Genomic DNA, 18611 nt, shown 5'->3' on the forward strand with positions numbered 1-18611 from the left:
GAAGAAGGTGTAACTGGTGTAATCAGCAAGTTTGCGGATGACACGAAGATGGCTGGAATTGCGGATAGCGAAGAGCATTGTCGGGCAATACAGCAGGATATAGATAGGCTGGAAAATTGGGCGGAGAGGTGGCAGATGGAGTTTAATCCGGATAAATGCGAAGTGATGCATTTTGGAAGAAATAATGTAGGGAGGAGTTATACAATAAATGGCAGAGTCATCAGGAGTATAGAAACACAGAGGGACCTAGGTGTGCAAGTCCACAAATCCTTGAAGGTGGCAACACAGGTGGAGAAGGTGGTGAAGAAGGCATATGGTATGCTTGCCTTTATAGGACGAGGTATAGAGTATAAAAGCTGGAGTCTGATGATGCAGCTGTATAGAACGCTGGTTAGGCCACATTTGGAGTACTGCGTCCAGTTCTGGTCGCCGCACTACCAGAAGGACGTGGAGGCATTGGAGAGAGTGCAGAGAAAGTTTATCAGGATGTTGCCTGGTATGGAGGGTCTTAGCTATGAGGAGAGATTGGGTAGACTGGGGTTGTTCTCCTTGGAAAGACGGAGAATGAGGGGAGATCTAATAGAGGTATACAAGATTATGAAGGGCATAGATAGGGTGAACAGTGGGAAGCTTTTTCCCAGGTCGGAGGTGACGATCACGCGGGGTCACGGGCTCAAGCTGAGAGGGGCGAAGTATAACTCAGACATCAGAGGGACGTTTTTTACACAGAGGGTGGTGGGGGCCTGGAATGCGCTGCCAAGTAGGGTGGTGGAGGCAGGCACGCTGACATCGTTTAAGACTTACCTGGATAGTCACATGAGCAGCCTGGGAATGGAGGGATACAAACGATTGGTCTAGTTGGACCAAGGAGCGGCACAGGCTTGGAGGGCCGAAGGGCCTGTTTCCTGTGCTGTACTGTTCTTTGTTCTTTTCACGCCTGTTGTGATTTTACAACACCGGATTTCCAGGGTGGCCAGCTTTTCGCCGGAAATGGGCAAGAAGCTGATTAATTTATTCAAATGTGGATTTCAATGTGTTTAGCCAGTCCAGGGCTCAATCGTCCAGGCTCGCTTGCCTTTTTAGCCTCGCCGGGAAAAGGTTCTTTCCGGCGAGGAAAACACATGCTCCCCATGAATGAGGGGCAGTCGCGTTGGCCTCGCCGGTGGAACCGGACGCCATCGAGGGCTCCCCCCTCCCCCAGAGAGGCCGAGTGCAAGGTGGGGGGGTGCACCTTGGGCAGTGCCACCCTGGAACTTGGGCAATGTCCACCGGCAGTTCCGGGGGGGGGCCTGCAGGGGCCAGCTGCCAATCTGCATGCAATCGGTGGGGGAGGGAAGGGAGCCGTGATCGGTCTGGGCAGCGGGGCCACGATTGGGCTGGGCGGGGGGGGGGCTGCATCTCAGGCCATGGGCCCCCACGATTAGGAGGGAGGGTGTGGAGAAAGTTAATTGAGGCTGCCTGCAGTAGCAGGGGCCTGACAGCTCTCTCTCTGTCCGTCAGACCCTCGCTATTGTTAATGCACATGTGCAGCATCAGAGGTCTGCACGTGCACAGTACCTCCCTCTACAGGCAGTCTGTGGGCTAAGCCCTGCCCACAGCCCCTCTGGCTAGAAACCGACTAGCCCACCTTTTTAGAGACAGAATGCATAAGATTGGGCGTGAAAACTCACCCAAACAGATTTTGAACTCTCCCATTTTCAGACTAGCTGGACACTTAGAAAAAATCTCATAAAATGCCACCCAATGAGCCAAACGGTCAACTCCTATTTTCTATGCTTCTATGTTTCCATGTAAAAAGTGCAGCTTCCTGTAATATTAAAAAGGAACTATTAATTGCCACTGTGAGGTTTGTTAACAACCACCATTTGCTCACGGCAAAATGTTCCCACATGAAGACTTGAAGAAATTTTACAATTTAAAGGCCTTTTATACACAGGTTTATAGACAACAAATTAAGGTTGCTCAACTGTATGCACCTACATGAATCTATTTGTAGAATGGTCATCTTTGATCATTTTAATCTGATTGATAAAAGCACAAAGTATAAACAAATTTCAGCTCCGCGCTAGATATTCTATGGAGTTTAACTTGATTGATGGCAGTGGACCCCATATCTTATGATCAGAGGTCACTCATTGCTCAATGTCTAGTCATAAAAGAGTCATAATACAACTCATAAAATGGTATACTACATTTTTAAACAAACACTCATATTTCTCTTACATTCCAGAAGGTGCAAGGTTTAATACTCTAGAAAGAGGGAGGCCATTATAATTTGTTATACGATATGAATGAGAATAGTACAGCACAGAACAGGCCCTTCGGCCCACGATGTTGTGCCGAGCTTTGTCTGAAACCCAGATCAAGCTATTTCCTCACTATCATCCCGAAGTACTCCATGTGCCTATCCAATAGCTTCTTAAATGTTCCTAAAGTTTCTGACTCCACTATCCCTGCAGGCAGTCCATTCCACACCCCAACCACTCGAAGTAAAAAACCTACCTCGGACATCCTGCCTATATCTCCCACCATGAACCCTATAGTTATGCCCCCTAGTTACCGCTCCATTCACCTGAGGAAATAGTCTTTGAACGTTCACTCTATCTAACCCCCTCATCATCTTATAAACCTCTATCAAGTCTCCCCTCAACCTCCTCCACTCCAAAGAGAAAAGCCCAAGTTCCCTCAACCTTTCCTCATAAAACCTACCCTCCAAACCAGGCAGCATCCTGGTAAATCTCCTTTGCACTCTTTCCAGCGCTTCCACATCCTTCTTATAGTGAGGTGACCAGAACTGCACACAATATTCCAAATGTGGTCTCACCAAGGTCCTGTACAGTTGCAGCATAACCCCACGGTTCTTAAACTCAAACCCCCTGTTAATGAACGCCAACACACTATAGGCCTTCTTCACGGCTCTATCCACTTGAGTGGCAACCTTCAGAGATCTATTGATATGAACCCCAAGATCTCTCTGTTTCTCCACATTCTTCAGAACCCTACCTTTGACCCTGTAATCCACATTTAAATTTGTCCTACCAAAATGAATCACCTCGCATTTGTCAGGGTTAAACTCCATTTGCCATTTTTCAGCCCAGCTCTGCATCCTATCTATATCTCTTTGCAGCCTACAACAGCCCTCCACCTCATCCACTACTCCACCAATCTTGGTGTCATCAGCAAATTTACTGATCCACCCTTCAGCCCCCTCCTCCAAGTCATTTATAAAAATTACAAATAGCAGAGGACCAAGCACTGATCCCTGTGGCACTCCGCTGGTAACCGGTTTCCAGTCTGAAAATTTTCCATCCACCACCACCCTCTGTCTTCTGTTAGATAGCCAGTTACCTATCCAATCAGCCAAACTTCCCTCTATCCCACACATCCTTACTTTCTTCATAAGCCAACCGTGGGGGACTTTATCAAACGCCTTACTAAAATCCATGTATATGACATCAACTGCCCTACCTTCATCAACACACTTCGTTGCCTCCTCAAAAAATTCTGTCAAATTTGTGAGGCAAGACTTGCCCTTCACAAATCCGTGCTGACTATCCCGGATTAAGCTGCATCTTTCTAAATGGTCGTAAATCCTATCCCTAAGGACCTTTTCCATCAACTTACCGACCACCGAAGTAAGACTAACCGGCTTATAATTAGGGTAATTTCTATTCCCTTTCTTAAACAGAGGAACATCATTCGCAACTCTCCAGTCCTCTGACACCACCCCCGTGGACAGTGAGGACGCAAAGATCAAAGCCAAAGCCTCTGCTATCTCATCCCTTGCCTCCCAAAGAATCCTAGGATATATTTCATCAGGCCCAGGCGACTTATCAACTTTCAGTTTATTCAAAATTGCTAGTACATCTTCCCTCCGAACATCTACTTCCTCCAGCCTATGACACCCTCTCTTCCTCAAAAACATGGCCCCTCTCCTTGGTGAACACCGAAGAAAAGTATTCGTTCATCACCTCTCCTATCTCTTCTGACTCCATGCACAAATTCCCACTGCCGTCCTTGACCGGCCCCAGCCTCACCCTGGTCATTCTTTTATTCCTCACATAAGAGTAAAAAGCCTTGGGGTTTTCCTTGATCCGACCCGCCAAGGACTTCTCATGCTCCCTCCTAGCTCTCCTAAGCCGCTTTTTCAGCTTATTTCTTGCTAACTTGTAACCCTCCATCGAGCCAACTGAACCTTGTTTTCTCAACCTAACATACGCTTCCTTCTTCCTCTTGACAAGCCTTTCCACCTCTTTTGTGAACCAGTATTTTTTTTTACAGCAAATTTGAATTTTTGTAAAGTTCCTTTCAATTCACTTTTCTGAATCAATTGTCTGAAACAAGTTGCATCAAATTTAAGCAAGGAGCTCCACTCATGAGGCAGAATTTTCCCATCCCCCTCGCCACAGGAATCATAGCGGGCAGGACATGGACCATGCAAAGGTCCACTGACCTTGGGTGGGATTTTCCAGTCTTGGGGCAAGTGGCAACCAGAAAATTCTGACCACTGTATTTATCTTGTAGATTTTTATTAAAAAGCACACTGTACAGGACACCAAAAAAGTTTGACCTCTATGTGATCCAGATCTGCATGCCTGGGGATTGCCCAGTCAAGTTGCCAATTGAGACTGTTCCCAAGCTCCTAGGTGTTAGCTTCTTACTGTCAACTTCCATAGAGCTCATGTGAATGAAGTGATTCCAAAACATTGTGAGTGACTGTTTGGAGTGTCTTAAACTGTCCACTGCATGATATCATACAATGGGAAACAGTATGCTGGATAGGCCTTTCATTTCAATCTAATCCACATTCTCAGAAGTTGTGTTCTGGAGATCAATTTGTTGTTTTAAGTGGGGAGGAACCAAGTAATACAAACTTGTTAATGGAACATCAGATTTAGTGAAATTATTGAAAAATATTGAAGACAGAGTGAACGAGCACAAGGACAACTATCAACTGATCAAAGACAGGGAGTTAGCATGGATTTCTGATCAGAAGGTCATGTCTGAGATATGGTTGAATGTTTTTTGAAAAGGTCATCAACATGATACGTATGAGAGCCCCAGTGACGCTGTCTACACAAACGTCCAGAAGGTATTGGATAAGGCTCTGCACAAGAGATTAGCAGCAAAATGAGGGCAACGGTAGCCTTGTGACATGACCTAGTAATTGGCCTGGAGTTAGGAGAGAAAATTGGGATGACAGGTTTGTTCTCTGCCAGGCATATGCATTAGTATGTTTGTAAAATTACAAAACGCATGGTATAAGGCACTTTGTTTGAATAAACAAGTGGGACATGTTTTTGACAAATTTTCTCTGCCATCTTTTCTCTGAAAAGATGGTGAATGGTTCTAACGATGCTTGCAGTCCTCCTGTTCCACATCATTTTGTGTGTACAATTCTAAACATGGTGATAACAATTAGGTGCAATGCTGCCCTCAGCCACCATTCATACAAACTGGAGTCACTAGGCGTTAAACAGGAACCTCGGCCAAGTCCATTTCCACATCTAGCCAAGAGACAGCAATTAGCAAAGAAAGAGAGACAGTTATCTCAACACACACTTCTCTGCTCCTAGTCTGGCTGGTTATTTGAACTTTCTTCAAACCCTAAGGGGAAACATGTTGGTACTTCAAATCAGATTAAGTTATAGGACAAAGCAGCTTTAAGCATGGCACTGCAGGTCCATTAAGTCACAAGGTCTAGTTTACTGAGAGGCTCCATGAGAAAGATAACAACAAGATAAACAGAAACCTGCAGATTAATTATTACAAAAACACTTGATTTCTGGGAAACAAAAATCTCTGCTTGTTGTGGCTGAAACACAGTTCATTTCACAAAGGTTACTGGAATATGAATTGAGAGGAGCTAACTGCATAAAGGGCAAGAAAATCAAATGCAGATACTTAAAAGATAATTAACAGTGTTTCTTGCAGAATTTTATTGGGGTCGAGGGAGAGAAAGGAAGAGAGGTCTGTTTATTAGAAGATGGAAGGTAACTCATCCTGGAGTCATTTCATGAATTTACTTCTCCAGATTCACAGCTCACATCCACCAACTCAGGGTCACTACGAATGAGCAATAAATGCAATCTTGCTGGCCTCACCCGCATCAAGAACATCTTAAAACAGATGGGAAAGGGAAGAAGAAAGAATCAACCTAATCATCTTCAGTCAATCTACATGTGTTAATTGGTAGCCAAACAGCTTCACTGCTTGCCGAGTAGCAAGCATTCTGTGATCAGGCCTCCTAAGTACAATAATGTATTGAAGATGTCAGTGGGAACCCACCATTAATTACAACTTTTACCTTTAAAAAATAAATTAAGTACATTAGGAGCAACCTACAGCACATTTCAATAAACTATCATCTTGCACAAACAGCCTTGTGTAAACAGAAGCTAAACACTGCAAATACGAACAAGTTTAGCACCTGTAACTGTTAGGTTGCATTTGATATTGAAGAGCCAGAGTACTTTTGGTCTTTGATTTGCTCCTTCTAATATGCAATTTAAAAACAATGGCAAAATTGTGTTACAATATTAAGATGAGGGTACTTCTAGGCAGTGAGTCACATAATAGATGAGCTATTTTTCTAGGCTATAAGTTAAAAATGCAATTCTGGTTTAAGCCACGTCCATCCATTGACATACTGGAAGTACTGTGGAATAAATGGCAGATGGAAGTTTGTACAAGTATGTACAGTTAACACATCTTAAATCACCTCCACTTATTTGTAATGAAATAGGGATCTACAGTTTGAATTCTGAAAGCCTTCTCACTGTCTTGCCAAAAGCATTTTAAAAAAATATTGCCACATAACCTAAAAGAGAACATATATAAAAATGAAGCATAAAAGGGAGCAGAGTAACAGGTTTCATAGTCATCATAAATTACATCTGACATTCAGTTCCATCGCAAAGGCAAGTCAAGTCACATTCCTGGTTCAACAATATTGAACAAACAAAAGAAAGGCATGTCCTATATTCTGGATTAAGATCTAACAGAACAACCCAAATTATCCAAGTTTCCTTTTGTTCTTGCCTTACATTATGAATTCTGTAAATGTTCTCATGGTCTGTGTCCTCTTAAGTATTTTGGTAACATATTGTCAGCTCATCAAGATCGACATTTGGAAACAGCATTGGAACTTTTGCCCCTACTTTAAAATGCAGTGCTGGTATACAGACTAGTTGCCATATAGAATTCTCCCATATTACTCAAAGTCATTAGACCTGACTGCATCACAGAGATTCACAGTTCCAAAAACCACTCCTGGGGTAACCAAACAAAACTGACAATTAGGAATGAATAGTTGATCATTGAAAGCCCAAGGACATTCTCCCCAACAATTCAGAATTAAATTTAAACCATTAGAAGCAGAATAACATCCTAACTCACTCTGTCAGGCTCCTAGATAAGACAAATTTTAACTAGGAATATTGTATTGGAAAGTTAGATGGAGTGATTTTCAGATTTCTATCCTAATTTAATCCATCACTTTATAAATCATAATAGTGCTATTCAACCACAAGCGGCAGTTAACTTCAGTAAAGGAAACATTATTTAAATATCCCTACTCACAATCAACTTATCAAACAAGGAACTTTCATTGAAGATTGGCAACTAAAATTTTAAGGGCAAACCAGAAACACTGGGGGACTGGTATCTAAGTTGACCATTTGTTGTGTGTCAACTGAAATCATACTGGCGGGCAAGGTGGCAGAGGTTAGCACTGCTCCCTCTCAGCTCCAGGGACCCGGGTTCAATTCCGACCTCGGGTAACTGTCTGTGCGGAGCCTGCACATTTTCCCTATGTCAGAGTGGGTTTTCTCCTGGTGCTCCGGTTTCCTCCTACAATTATAAAATGTGTGGGTTAGGTGGATTGACCATGATAAATTTCCCCTTAATGTCAGGGGGATTAGCAGGATAGGGGCTGGGTGGGATTGTTGTCGGTGCAGGCTCGATGGGTTGAATGGCCTCTTTCTGCACTGTATCCTATGGAGCAAATGTAAATCTGCATGCAGATTTGATCATGTAAAAATCAAAAAACAAATATTGATAATAGTTCTGTCAAAATTACAAAGTATGGGGTGGAAATTGATCCTAAGTTACTAGGGTAATAACTAAAAGAGCATAGTCTGTGTCCTGCTCTAAATAAAATGTTTAGATATTATCTGATTAGTAAAACAAGTCAAATCTGTCCCTTCAGCTTAGTGGATAAATTCACCACGCATTGTGGTACATGTATACTTAAGGATAGTTAGCATGGCTTTGTCAGAGGGAGATCATGCCTAAGGAATGTCGTTGATTTTTTTGAGGAGGCAACCAGGTGTGTAGATGAGGACAGTGCAGTTGATGTAGTTTATATGGATTTCAGTAAAGCTGAATCAATACTACCAGAGATTATTCATTTAGGAATAATTCAGTCCCTTATTTCAAACATCTACCCACTCCAAAACTCTATGCAGATCCAACATTCAGACAAGTGTTCATAGTAGATAAACATGTTTTTACACATGATGACATCTCAAAAGGGAATAAATATTTTATAAGCCATAGACTAAAGGTTTAATATCCATGCAACCATAAAAAATAGATTATAAATTATTCATCAAGCCAAGAGATTAGTTTTTTGTCCTTCTTTCACGAATGTAAATTGTAGACGCCTCAGTTTATTGGCTTCTAGAAACCAGAATCTGAAACAATCGCTTCTAGCAATAGTGAATGTCTTTAGTTCGAAGAGTTATGTTGACCAAAGAATAATGACATTACTTAAAAATGCATCAAATAATCCAGTACCAAATCCAGTTTACAGTTATATTATAAGACTTAGTCATTTGTAAGTAAGCAATACAAATAGTAACTGAATATATATTGAGTAAAGGCATCACTAACTGTTAAGCCCCAACAACCAGGAATATCCCAACCTGGACATACTATATCTGAAACCCCTGCTGAAAAGTGCATGTATTTTATTCATTCATGGGATATCAGCTGGCTAGGTCAGCATTTATAGCCCGTTCCTAATTGCCCTCAAGGTGGTGTTGGCGAGTTGACTTCTTTAACAATTGCAGTCCAAGTGGTGTAGGTACACCCAGTGTGCTGTTAGGGAATTCCAGGATTTTGACCCAGTGACAGTGAAGGAACGGCGATATATTTCCAAGTCAGGATCATGAGTGATTTGGAGGGGAACTTCCAGGTGGTGGTGTTCTCACAGGATACAGAAAGCAGGCAAGATCAGGTACAGCTTGGGTACCCAACATAGTGAAACATCTAATCACCAATAAGCTCACATGTGGAAAATGGGCTCTTCACTGAGGTACTGGAGCATTGTCACCTGTGAAACTATCGGCCGACATGAGCCAACACATTCAGAAGATGGAGAGAATTTTAAATCTCTCTTAAGCAACATGGATTTATGAGTGGAAAATCATGTGTCACAAATTTAATTGAGTTTTTTGAAGGGTAACCAAGAAGGTAGATGAGGGCAGTGCAGTTGATGTTGTCTGCATGGACTTTAGCAAGGCCTTTGACATGGTACCGCATGGTAGGGTGTTGCATGAAGTTAAATCTCACGGGATCCAGAGTGAGGCATCTAAATGGATACAAAATTGCCTTCTTGACAGAAGCCAGAGGGTGGTTGTAAAGAGAAGTTTTTCAAACTGAAGGCCTGTGACCAGCGGTGTGCCTCAGGGATCAGTGCTGGACCCACTGTTATTTGTCATTTATATTAATGATTTGGATGAGTATATAGGGGGCATGGTTAGTAAGTGTGCAGATGACACCAAGATTGGTGGCATAGTGGACAGTGAAGAAAGTTATCTCCAATTGCAACGGGATCTTGATCAATTGGGCCAGTGGGCTGACGAATGGCAGATGGAGTTTAATTTAGACAAATGCGAGGTGATGCATTTTGGTAGATCGAACCAGGGCAGGACTTACTCAGTTAATGGTAGGGCGTTGAGGAGAGTTACAGAACAAAGGGATCGAGGGGTACATGTTCATAGCTCCTTGAAAGTGGAGTCACAGGTGGACAGAGTGATGAAGAAGGCATTCGGCATGCTTGGTTTAATCGGTCAGAACATTGAATACAGGAGTTGGGATGTCTTGTTGAAGTTGTACAAGACATTGGTAAGGCCACACTTGGAATACTGTGTGCAATTCTGGTCACCCTATTATAGAAAGGATATTATTAAACTAGAAAGAGTGCAGAAAAGATTTACCAGGATGCTACCGGGACTTGATGGATTGAGTTATAAGGAGAGGCTGAATAGACTGGGACTTTTTTCTCTGAAGCGTAGGAGGCTGAGGGGTGACCTTATAGAAGTCTATAAAATAATGAGGGGCATAGACAAGGTAGATAGTCAATATCTTTTCCCAAAGATAGGGGAGTCTAAAACTAGAGGGCATAGGTTTAAGGTGAGAGGGGAGAGATACAAAAGTGCCCAGAGGGGCAATTTTTTCACACAGAGGGTGGTGAGTGTCTGGAACAAGCTGCCAGAGGTAGTAGTAGAGGCGGGTACAATTTTGTCTTTTAAAAAGCATTTAGACAGTTACATGGGTACGATGGGTATAGAGGGATATGGGCCAAATGCGGGCAATTGGGATTAGCTTAGGGGTTTTAAAAAAAAGGGCGGCATGGACAAGTTGGGCCAAAGGGCCCGTTTCCATGCTGTAAACCTCGATGGCTCTATGAGTTTCAAAGCAATTCCAGTTTCCAAAATAGGATGACCAAGATGAAAAAGCTTAAGCTAGGCTACTTGAGATAACTCCAGAAGTTTTCATGGTGTACTTTGTAGACAAAAATAATTCCGGTTCCATCCCTCAATCCAATAAATTAGTGAATAAGCACATCTCATGGTAAAGCATTGTGCTCTACTGTTACAGAAGTTGAAGCTTTATTTCAAGTTATCGCTTCTCATTGTCTAAACAATTTTGAGGAAGACTCATCCTGCGGCACAGTACAATGGTTCACAGCAACCCTTGAGTGCCTCGCACAAGCAGCCATGTGAGCCAAGACAGTAAGTGTGAGCACACAATTCAACTAAATCATAGCAGAACAAATTCTGTCACCACCAGATGCCCATTCCCACCCATTTTGATTCAGCAGATAGTGATAGATCCCACTGCTGATTATTGATTTTTCCCACTAATAAGGCCAGGGACACTGAAGTCCTAACACAGCAGCTTAAGTAATTGAACACAGTCCAGAAACTCTTGATTCATATGGTTCAGTGCCCCAATAGGTAGTGCATTTTTCTAGTAAATTAGGGAAAAGCAAGTTTCTCACTTCAATCCAATTTGAACTAATTTACTGAATTCAAGCAGAAAATTATGCTTCAATTGGCTATCATGTCTTTGGACATGAATTAGACATTTTGAAATGTGTGCATGTGACAATACCATATTTGAACAGCTGAATAACACTCATTGTCCAGGCACTGACATGAAGAATGATCTCTTTGTCAACAGCTGCTTGCCATCACCATCTGTCAAATCATCCTTTGAAAAACCCCATTCTTCATTTTTTTAAAAAACGTAAAAATGAAAGAGAAAAAGATCCTAACAAAGTGTCACCTGTGACTCGGTGGTAGCACTCTCACCTGTGTTAAAAGGCTGTGTGTTCAAGTCCCACTCCAAAAATTTGATGGCAACAATCCAGGTTGATGGTCCGGTGCAACATTGAAGGAGTGCTATACCTTTAGAGGCATCATCTTTCAGGTGAGGCTTTAGACTGAGGCCCTGTCTGCTTTCTCAGATGGGCATAAAAATCCCATGGTACTATTTCAAAGAGGAGCAGAGAAGTTACCCCCACTGTCCTCACCAAGATTTATCCTTCAATCAACATGGCAAAAACAGATTGTCTGGTTATTACATTGCTGTTTGTGTGAGTTTGCTGTGTGCAAATTGGCTGCTGCATTTCCCACATTATAACAGTGATTACACTTCAGAAGTACTTATCAGAATCTGAAGCACTTTGGCAATCATGAGAGTTCCTATAGAAATGTCAAACCTTTCATAATCCTCCAAGATATCGGCATTCCTCGAATTCAGGCCTCTTGACCACCCCTGGTTTTTTATGGCTTAGGCCATAAGATTTGAAATTCCCTTCTGCCACCCCTATCTCACTTCACTCAAAGATCATAGAATCATAATCATACAGTGCAGAAATGGCCCTTTGGCCCATCGAGTCCACACCAACAAAAATTGGAACTTAAATTGTACAAGTACGTACAATTTTGTGTGGCCTATACAGGGATCGAACCCATGATGACCTGGGCATTATTAGCACAATACGCTAGCCATCTGAGCTAACCAGCCAACTATGTATTGCTTTAATCAAGCTTTCGACCTTCTGACCTAATATCTTGTGTCTCAAAGTCATTTTGTTTTATGATGATCCGATGAAGTACCTCGAGATATTTTAATGAGTTAAAGGTTATGTTAAAGTGAATGCTGAACTATTTTCATTATGAACCAAACCTTCTCCCATAGTTTGGAAAATTGACAAGAGCAGAGTGACATACTACCGAGTTATTCCTAAACAGGCAGGAAAGCAGCGTGATGAGCATTTTCTAGCAAATCAATCGGAATGTTTTTCTGAATCTTAAATTTCTCACTTAACACAAAAAAATGTCCAATTTACCTCCACTCTTACCAATGATCATTGGCTCCCCATCCTCTTCTGAATTCAAAACCATTGCACACAAAACCACCTGTGACCTTATCATTTTACAATTTCCTTAGCACAAGTCTTCAACACTCTAAGTGAGGCTTGGCATCCCCCTCCCTCAATTGTAGATACCACAGATATAAACCACCACACACAATCCCTCTCTCCCTTCCCAAAATTGAATTCTTCAAGCTGGCATTATCATTCAACATAGCACCGCTGCTTTATCAACCACTTTGGAACATTAGAACCACAGTATCCCTACAGTGCAGAAAGAGGCCATTCGGCCCATTGCATCTGCACGACTCTCCTAAAAGGCATCCCTCCTAGACCCTCCCCTCCATCCTATCCCCCTAACCCCACACATTTACCATGTTTAATGTACCTCACCTACACTTCTTTGGACACTAAGGGGTAACTTAGCATGGCCAAACCACCTAACTGCACATCTTTGGACTTTGAACATATACCGTACCTGTCAAGGAAATACAGATGCAATAAAATACTGCTCAGATGTTGAATGACACCTGTAAACAGGCCAAAATCTTCCGTAGACAGGTGGCAGTGGGAAAAGTGCAGCTTCAAAAAAGCAGGTGTGAAAATGAAAAGTGTTGCCAGATAAAGGGAGAGCAATGCGAGGCTAAATTCCTCAATGGAACTGGCTTGATATCCAGATTGGACTTGCATTAAAGCAGCCCGCATTTGATCAGGGTGGAGATTCGGAGTGTTTGAAGGTTGAGCTTTATTTTCAAAAGGACAATGGAGAGGCTGAACCTTTCGAAGCAGGTGAAGGGGAAAGCTGGTGGCGGATCCGGCGGCCCCCCTCCCTGTCCCCGGGAGGAGATCTCAAAGTCCACTCGCTCATTTCCAAACAGCGGGAAGCGTCCCCAGAGTCACTGACTCTGCCTGATACATGATGTGGAGATGCATCCAACCTGGGGCTTGCTTTCTCTGTATGGCTCAGCTTTCCAGATCTGCACCTCTCGTGCTGGCCCCTCTCAAAAGAAAGAAAATAAAAACAGCTCGCCAACATTTTTTTGGGTGAGAACTAAGAGTGTCTTGTCCGGTTGCAGAGCTGCCCCCCCCCCCCAAGCCAGCACCCCCTCCCCTACCCCCCACTACCCCTGCTCACCACCAGCCAGGGAACCCCCCCCCCCCCCTAGGCTAGCACCCCAAACCCCCCCCTCCCTCCGAGACCAGACAACTCCCCCCCCCCCCACCCCCATACAGCCCACCCCAGACCCCAGGCACAGCCCAGACCCCCTCCGGGAGCCCAGCTCCATCACACACCTGCGCTACTCCCACCTGAGGAAAGAGTGGGTTAAAATTGCTCTGCTGGAAGGCCAGGTGTGATCCGGAACCTGTTCCCAATAAGTTTTCTGAAAGGCTCTCAAACATCATTTATTTTAAATAAAAGTTAACGTTTTTGCGGGAGAAGTGCTTTTAAAACGCACAATGTAGCCCAATTAAAATAATTTCGTCAAGGAAACCCACTCATTGCAAACTAAGTTCATTATTGCTGAATTACAATCTGTTTTTATTCCAGCCGGAGAGTCACAACTTAAACAAGCAACAAATCCGCCCACTGTGCTGCTGCCGGTCTGGGGAAATTACATTCCAACCTGGGAGCTGTGGAGAGTCACAGATCAATGTTTCTAACACACACACGCACGGGGTCAAGAATGAATTTGCTCCCAAAGCACCTTACCTGTCCCAAGTTTCTGTATCCGTATTTACTCGCGATTGTATTGGCTTCTTCGCTCCCCCCGGTTATCCTCACAGCCCAGTGGTTGGTGTACATCAGAGTTCTGGAAAAGGGCAGCAAAACCCCGAGGAACAGCACCAGCGAGAAGACAAGATCCCAGCACCACTTCGCCGTTCGGACCATCTTTTTGGGGGGGGGGGGGTGGAGGGGGGAAATTCAAAAAAAATTCTGAAGTCCGGATCCTCGCACCCAATTCCCGTGCTCAATTTCAAGAGACGGGCAGAGCGTGTGTGTCCTCTCCAAGTCTATCTTGGAACAAACTCGTCCACTCCACCGAAAAGCACGATCATCCGCTCCTCATGAACCTTTCTCTCTCATTGAGTCGGGCTTTTGATGATAAACCAGGTGGGGAAAGAGAGACTGACTGGAGCGCCAGTCAGTGCCTGTGGTTTGGATGTGCTCGGCAGACCTGAGCGGATTTATGAGCTGCTGTCGTTCCCAGTGGTGCAGCTATTGTGTGTGTGTGTCTCTATCTCTGTGCGCGCCTGTATATTAGATACATAGACCTTGTGTGTGATGAAGTGCACTGTTCCCAGCTCGCTGGCTGTTCTGTTCCTGACTCAGATAAAGCTCTGCCTTAAGATGGCCACAGCGCCTCCTCCAACTCTACCGGTAACTCAATTAACCCTCAGCCCCCTCCTCCGCCAGAGAAATCTACGAAAAAGAACTTCCCCTGGTCCTAGTGCTCTCAGCTTACAACTGGATTTTTTTTACAACATATTGTAAATTTCTAACAAACCAAACACGTTGAGATTTTCCCTTCCTTTTCCAGAGGGGAAAAACAAGTTCTTGGCAAAATGGATTGCAAATGTTCTTGCACAAGGCGAAGGATTGAGTCTGTCAATTTCTCCTATACCCCACACAACCATATAATTGTGTAACTTATTGTCATGTTATTTTTTTTAAATGTTACATATAGATCGGGGGAAACAATACTCTGCCCGTCCTACTTAAACCGACAAAAAAACAACCGTGAACTCTCACCAAGAATACTAGGGAGAAATAGCAAGCGACGTGAAGTTGTGAATCAAATGAAATCCCTTCAATAACATTTTCTGTAATGTAATATGATAAGGTCGTACGTAGCCCACACACTTCAGCCAGTTAACATTACAATCCTTTCATTTCAGGAAAACATATCCCAGCAAAACAATATCGAAGCTTATCTTCATCCTGAAATCTATAAAGGTGATGGTGGGGGGTGGTCAGGACTGTATTTTTGTATTGGTGGTGGTGTTGTCGTTTCAATTAAGGTTTTGAAGGTTTTACAAAAAAATACAGCAGCGAAAAAGTGTGCAATCCAAGCCTGAAACGGTAGATTAATCACCTCTGAAAAATCTACTGACCATCCAAACGATTTTAAAAAGTCGTTGTGGCCAAATTGCAAACCCACCTGGAGCCAGAATATCGCAAATAACAAAATTGCTGTTTATCAGAGGGGTGGTAATATAACTAGGAAACAACAAAACATAAGTTGGCTATTAATGACTTAGAAGATTTTTTTCCCCTCAAGGTTTATCCTTTTCTCCTACCCCCACCCCGAACTAAATCCTGTCTCATGTTAGGTTCATGTTCCACAAGAGATTCCCACCACATGATATCTCTCACCCGAGTAACTATTCATCCCGAGTTACTTCAAGGACAGCTGGAATTTCCGGTGATTCCTCCAGTGGCATATTGGCGGAACCATAACCACAGAAACGGGGTAAACGGCTAAAATGTTATATTTTTCAGGTGATGAGGAGAGTCCCATGAGGTTGAGAACCAATAGTGTTGGTCATATTTAGCCGTTCAGGGATTGTACCTCAGCCTTTTTCAGTCTTTAATATCTACATGTGCACATTTTCTACTAGAGTTGGAATTCTGACTGATGATTTTTTCAGTCTTAGCCCAGTTTAGGGTTCCAACACTGATTGGACATATTCTTGGAGGTGTCATCACATGGTTTTCTGTCCTCAACCTCCGTGCCCCCATCAATGCCCATCCTTGTGAAAGGAGTGCGGTGGCAGGAGGTCTTTGAAACCCGTTTTGTCTAAATGGGGTATGGAATATAGTCACCCCTTGATATTTCTCTGCAAGGTGTACTGACCAGTAGCCATGCTTGGCATCAAGTTTTGAGAAAAAAATTGCACCTACAAATCTCAGATTTAACTCTTCTAATCTGGGTGTTTTGTATAGATAACCATTCAAAGCTCAATGATCTGTCTTTCTTTATGGTACATATAATTGAGCTGCACCAAACTGTGTGCTCCAGCACTCTTCTAACAATTCTGTCTTTTTCCATTTATTCTAGTTCAATCTTCAATTTGTCTTGTAAGTATATGCTGTAATTATGTGGTGGATCACTGAATGGATTTGCATTCTACTGCAAGTATAATGTTGCAGCTTCCTTGAACCTGCCAATTTTGTTGAAACATTCTGGAAATGTTGATGTTAGGTCATTAGCTGGGGTGATAGCATTCATTTCTGATGTTGATCTGCCATGTGATGTTTGACTGATTCCATGGATTATCACTAATGAGAGGTCACAACATACCAGTAGACCTGCAAATGCCAGACCTTTAGTCTCCATGATGTAGAACATCTATGACATCAAGAAGAATGAGTGTACTTGCATTCCAGGACCATGGATCCTGCACATGGAATAAGTCAACTATTGTATGCTGAAAGTTGTACAATTGTTGGTTTTGCCATCGGTTTCCATATATGTGTTTACATGTCTTTTAGAATTTGCAGGGGTAATATGTTGGTACTTGCCCCTGTGCCCTGTGCCAATCTTGGCCAATATTGAATAGTTGCCAACTTTCTTAGGACAGATCATTTGGATTTTGGCAAACATCTCAAATACTGTGGTGGCATTTGCATTTTCCACAAGATTGACAGTGCTTAACATGTGTTTACTGCTCTTTGTCTCATTGTGGAAATCATTATCATGCTTTTGTTTGTCCAGCATCTCGTGTGTACGTTTCTGGCAGGATACCAATGGTCATTCTTTTTCCTAAAGGTATCCATTTTGTATGGTGTGTTTGAATCAGTACAGAACTCTTTGTAGCTGCAGCAGCCTTTGCTGTATTGCACTGTTACTGATGTGGAGATCCCGGCGTTGGACTGGGGTAAGCACAGTAAGAAGTCTCACAACACCAGGTTAAAGTCCAACAGGTTTATTTGGTAGCAAATATTGTTTGCACTGTTTGAGAACAGATAACCACTCCATCTGTCGAAGGGGCAGCGCTCCGAAAGCTTACGGTATTTGCTACCAAATAAACCTGTTGGACTTTAACCTGGTGTTGTGAGACTTCTTACTGTTGCACTGTTACTGCCAATGGCCCTTTCTGCAGAACTGATGGAAAACTGGGCATTTCCTTTGTACATGGAGAAGGCCACACTTTCTACAGGTTTTGCTAAGTTGGGTTTTCTAGTAAGTGCGTCAACAATTGGAGTTGTACTTAGGACCTGTGAGGTTCACTTTGTACCTACATTCATCCTTGAATAACTCTTCAATGCTACACATGTTGTGATTGTCCAGTAGATCTTTATAGAACGCTTCCATGGGTGTGGATGCGTTCATCAACTGAACAATTCTGTCAGATAGTTCTGCATTTGAAAAATCACAGTACGTACATTATTGATGGAGACATCTATGGATTCTATAGGCTGATGTGGAAATGACATGATCTCTGGTCGATGAATATGAAAATTTAACCTGATTCTGAACTGGCCTTCCAACAAAATCCATGGGGATGATTCTCCCATCCCACCCGCCACTGGAATTTTAGCAGGCGGGATGCAGACAATGTGAAACGCCATTGATGGTTGGGTGGAAATTTCCAGCTTTTGGACCAGCGCAGCCGGAGAATTCCATCTCATATCTTTTGAGGATCCTTCAGCTCTTCTTCTGTTAATCATGAAGTGTTCAACCAGTGCAGACTTTTGTTCCAAGTTACTGGGCACATTTTTATGGCTTGCTTGTCTAGTTCAGACACACTTAAATCAAGAAATAATAACTCTGTATGTTGTTTAAACATTTTGAATTTGCATAGCAGGTCAGCTGCATTCCAATTCAAACTTGGGAATTTAGTGGATATTCTGACAATACTCCTTTGACCTTCTCTTGTAGCACCTTGGATGAGTGTAGCCCCTTTCATGCACTTTTCCGAAGTTCCACCTATCATA

At 42.9% G+C, this 18611-nt stretch overlaps 1 protein-coding gene across 3 annotated transcripts in view; it reads right to left on the bottom strand.

Annotated features, from left to right (window-relative positions):
• The window catches only part of pcsk5b (proprotein convertase subtilisin/kexin type 5b), a 337923-nt gene extending 322907 nt beyond the window's left edge, over positions 1-15016 (bottom strand). For all 3 annotated transcript variants that reach the window (XM_078214531.1, XM_078214532.1, XM_078214533.1), the window contains exon 1: positions 14382-15016. In XM_078214531.1, the coding sequence (XP_078070657.1) occupies positions 14382-14561 (180 nt within the window). In that variant the 5' untranslated portion in view covers positions 14562-15016. The remainder of the gene's footprint in view (positions 1-14381) is intronic.
• Between the last annotated feature and the right edge of the window lie 3595 nt (positions 15017-18611).

This window comes from Mustelus asterias, chromosome 6 (genome assembly GCF_964213995.1).
Source record: "Mustelus asterias chromosome 6, sMusAst1.hap1.1, whole genome shotgun sequence".
Lineage (NCBI taxonomy): Eukaryota > Metazoa > Chordata > Chondrichthyes > Carcharhiniformes > Triakidae > Mustelus > Mustelus asterias.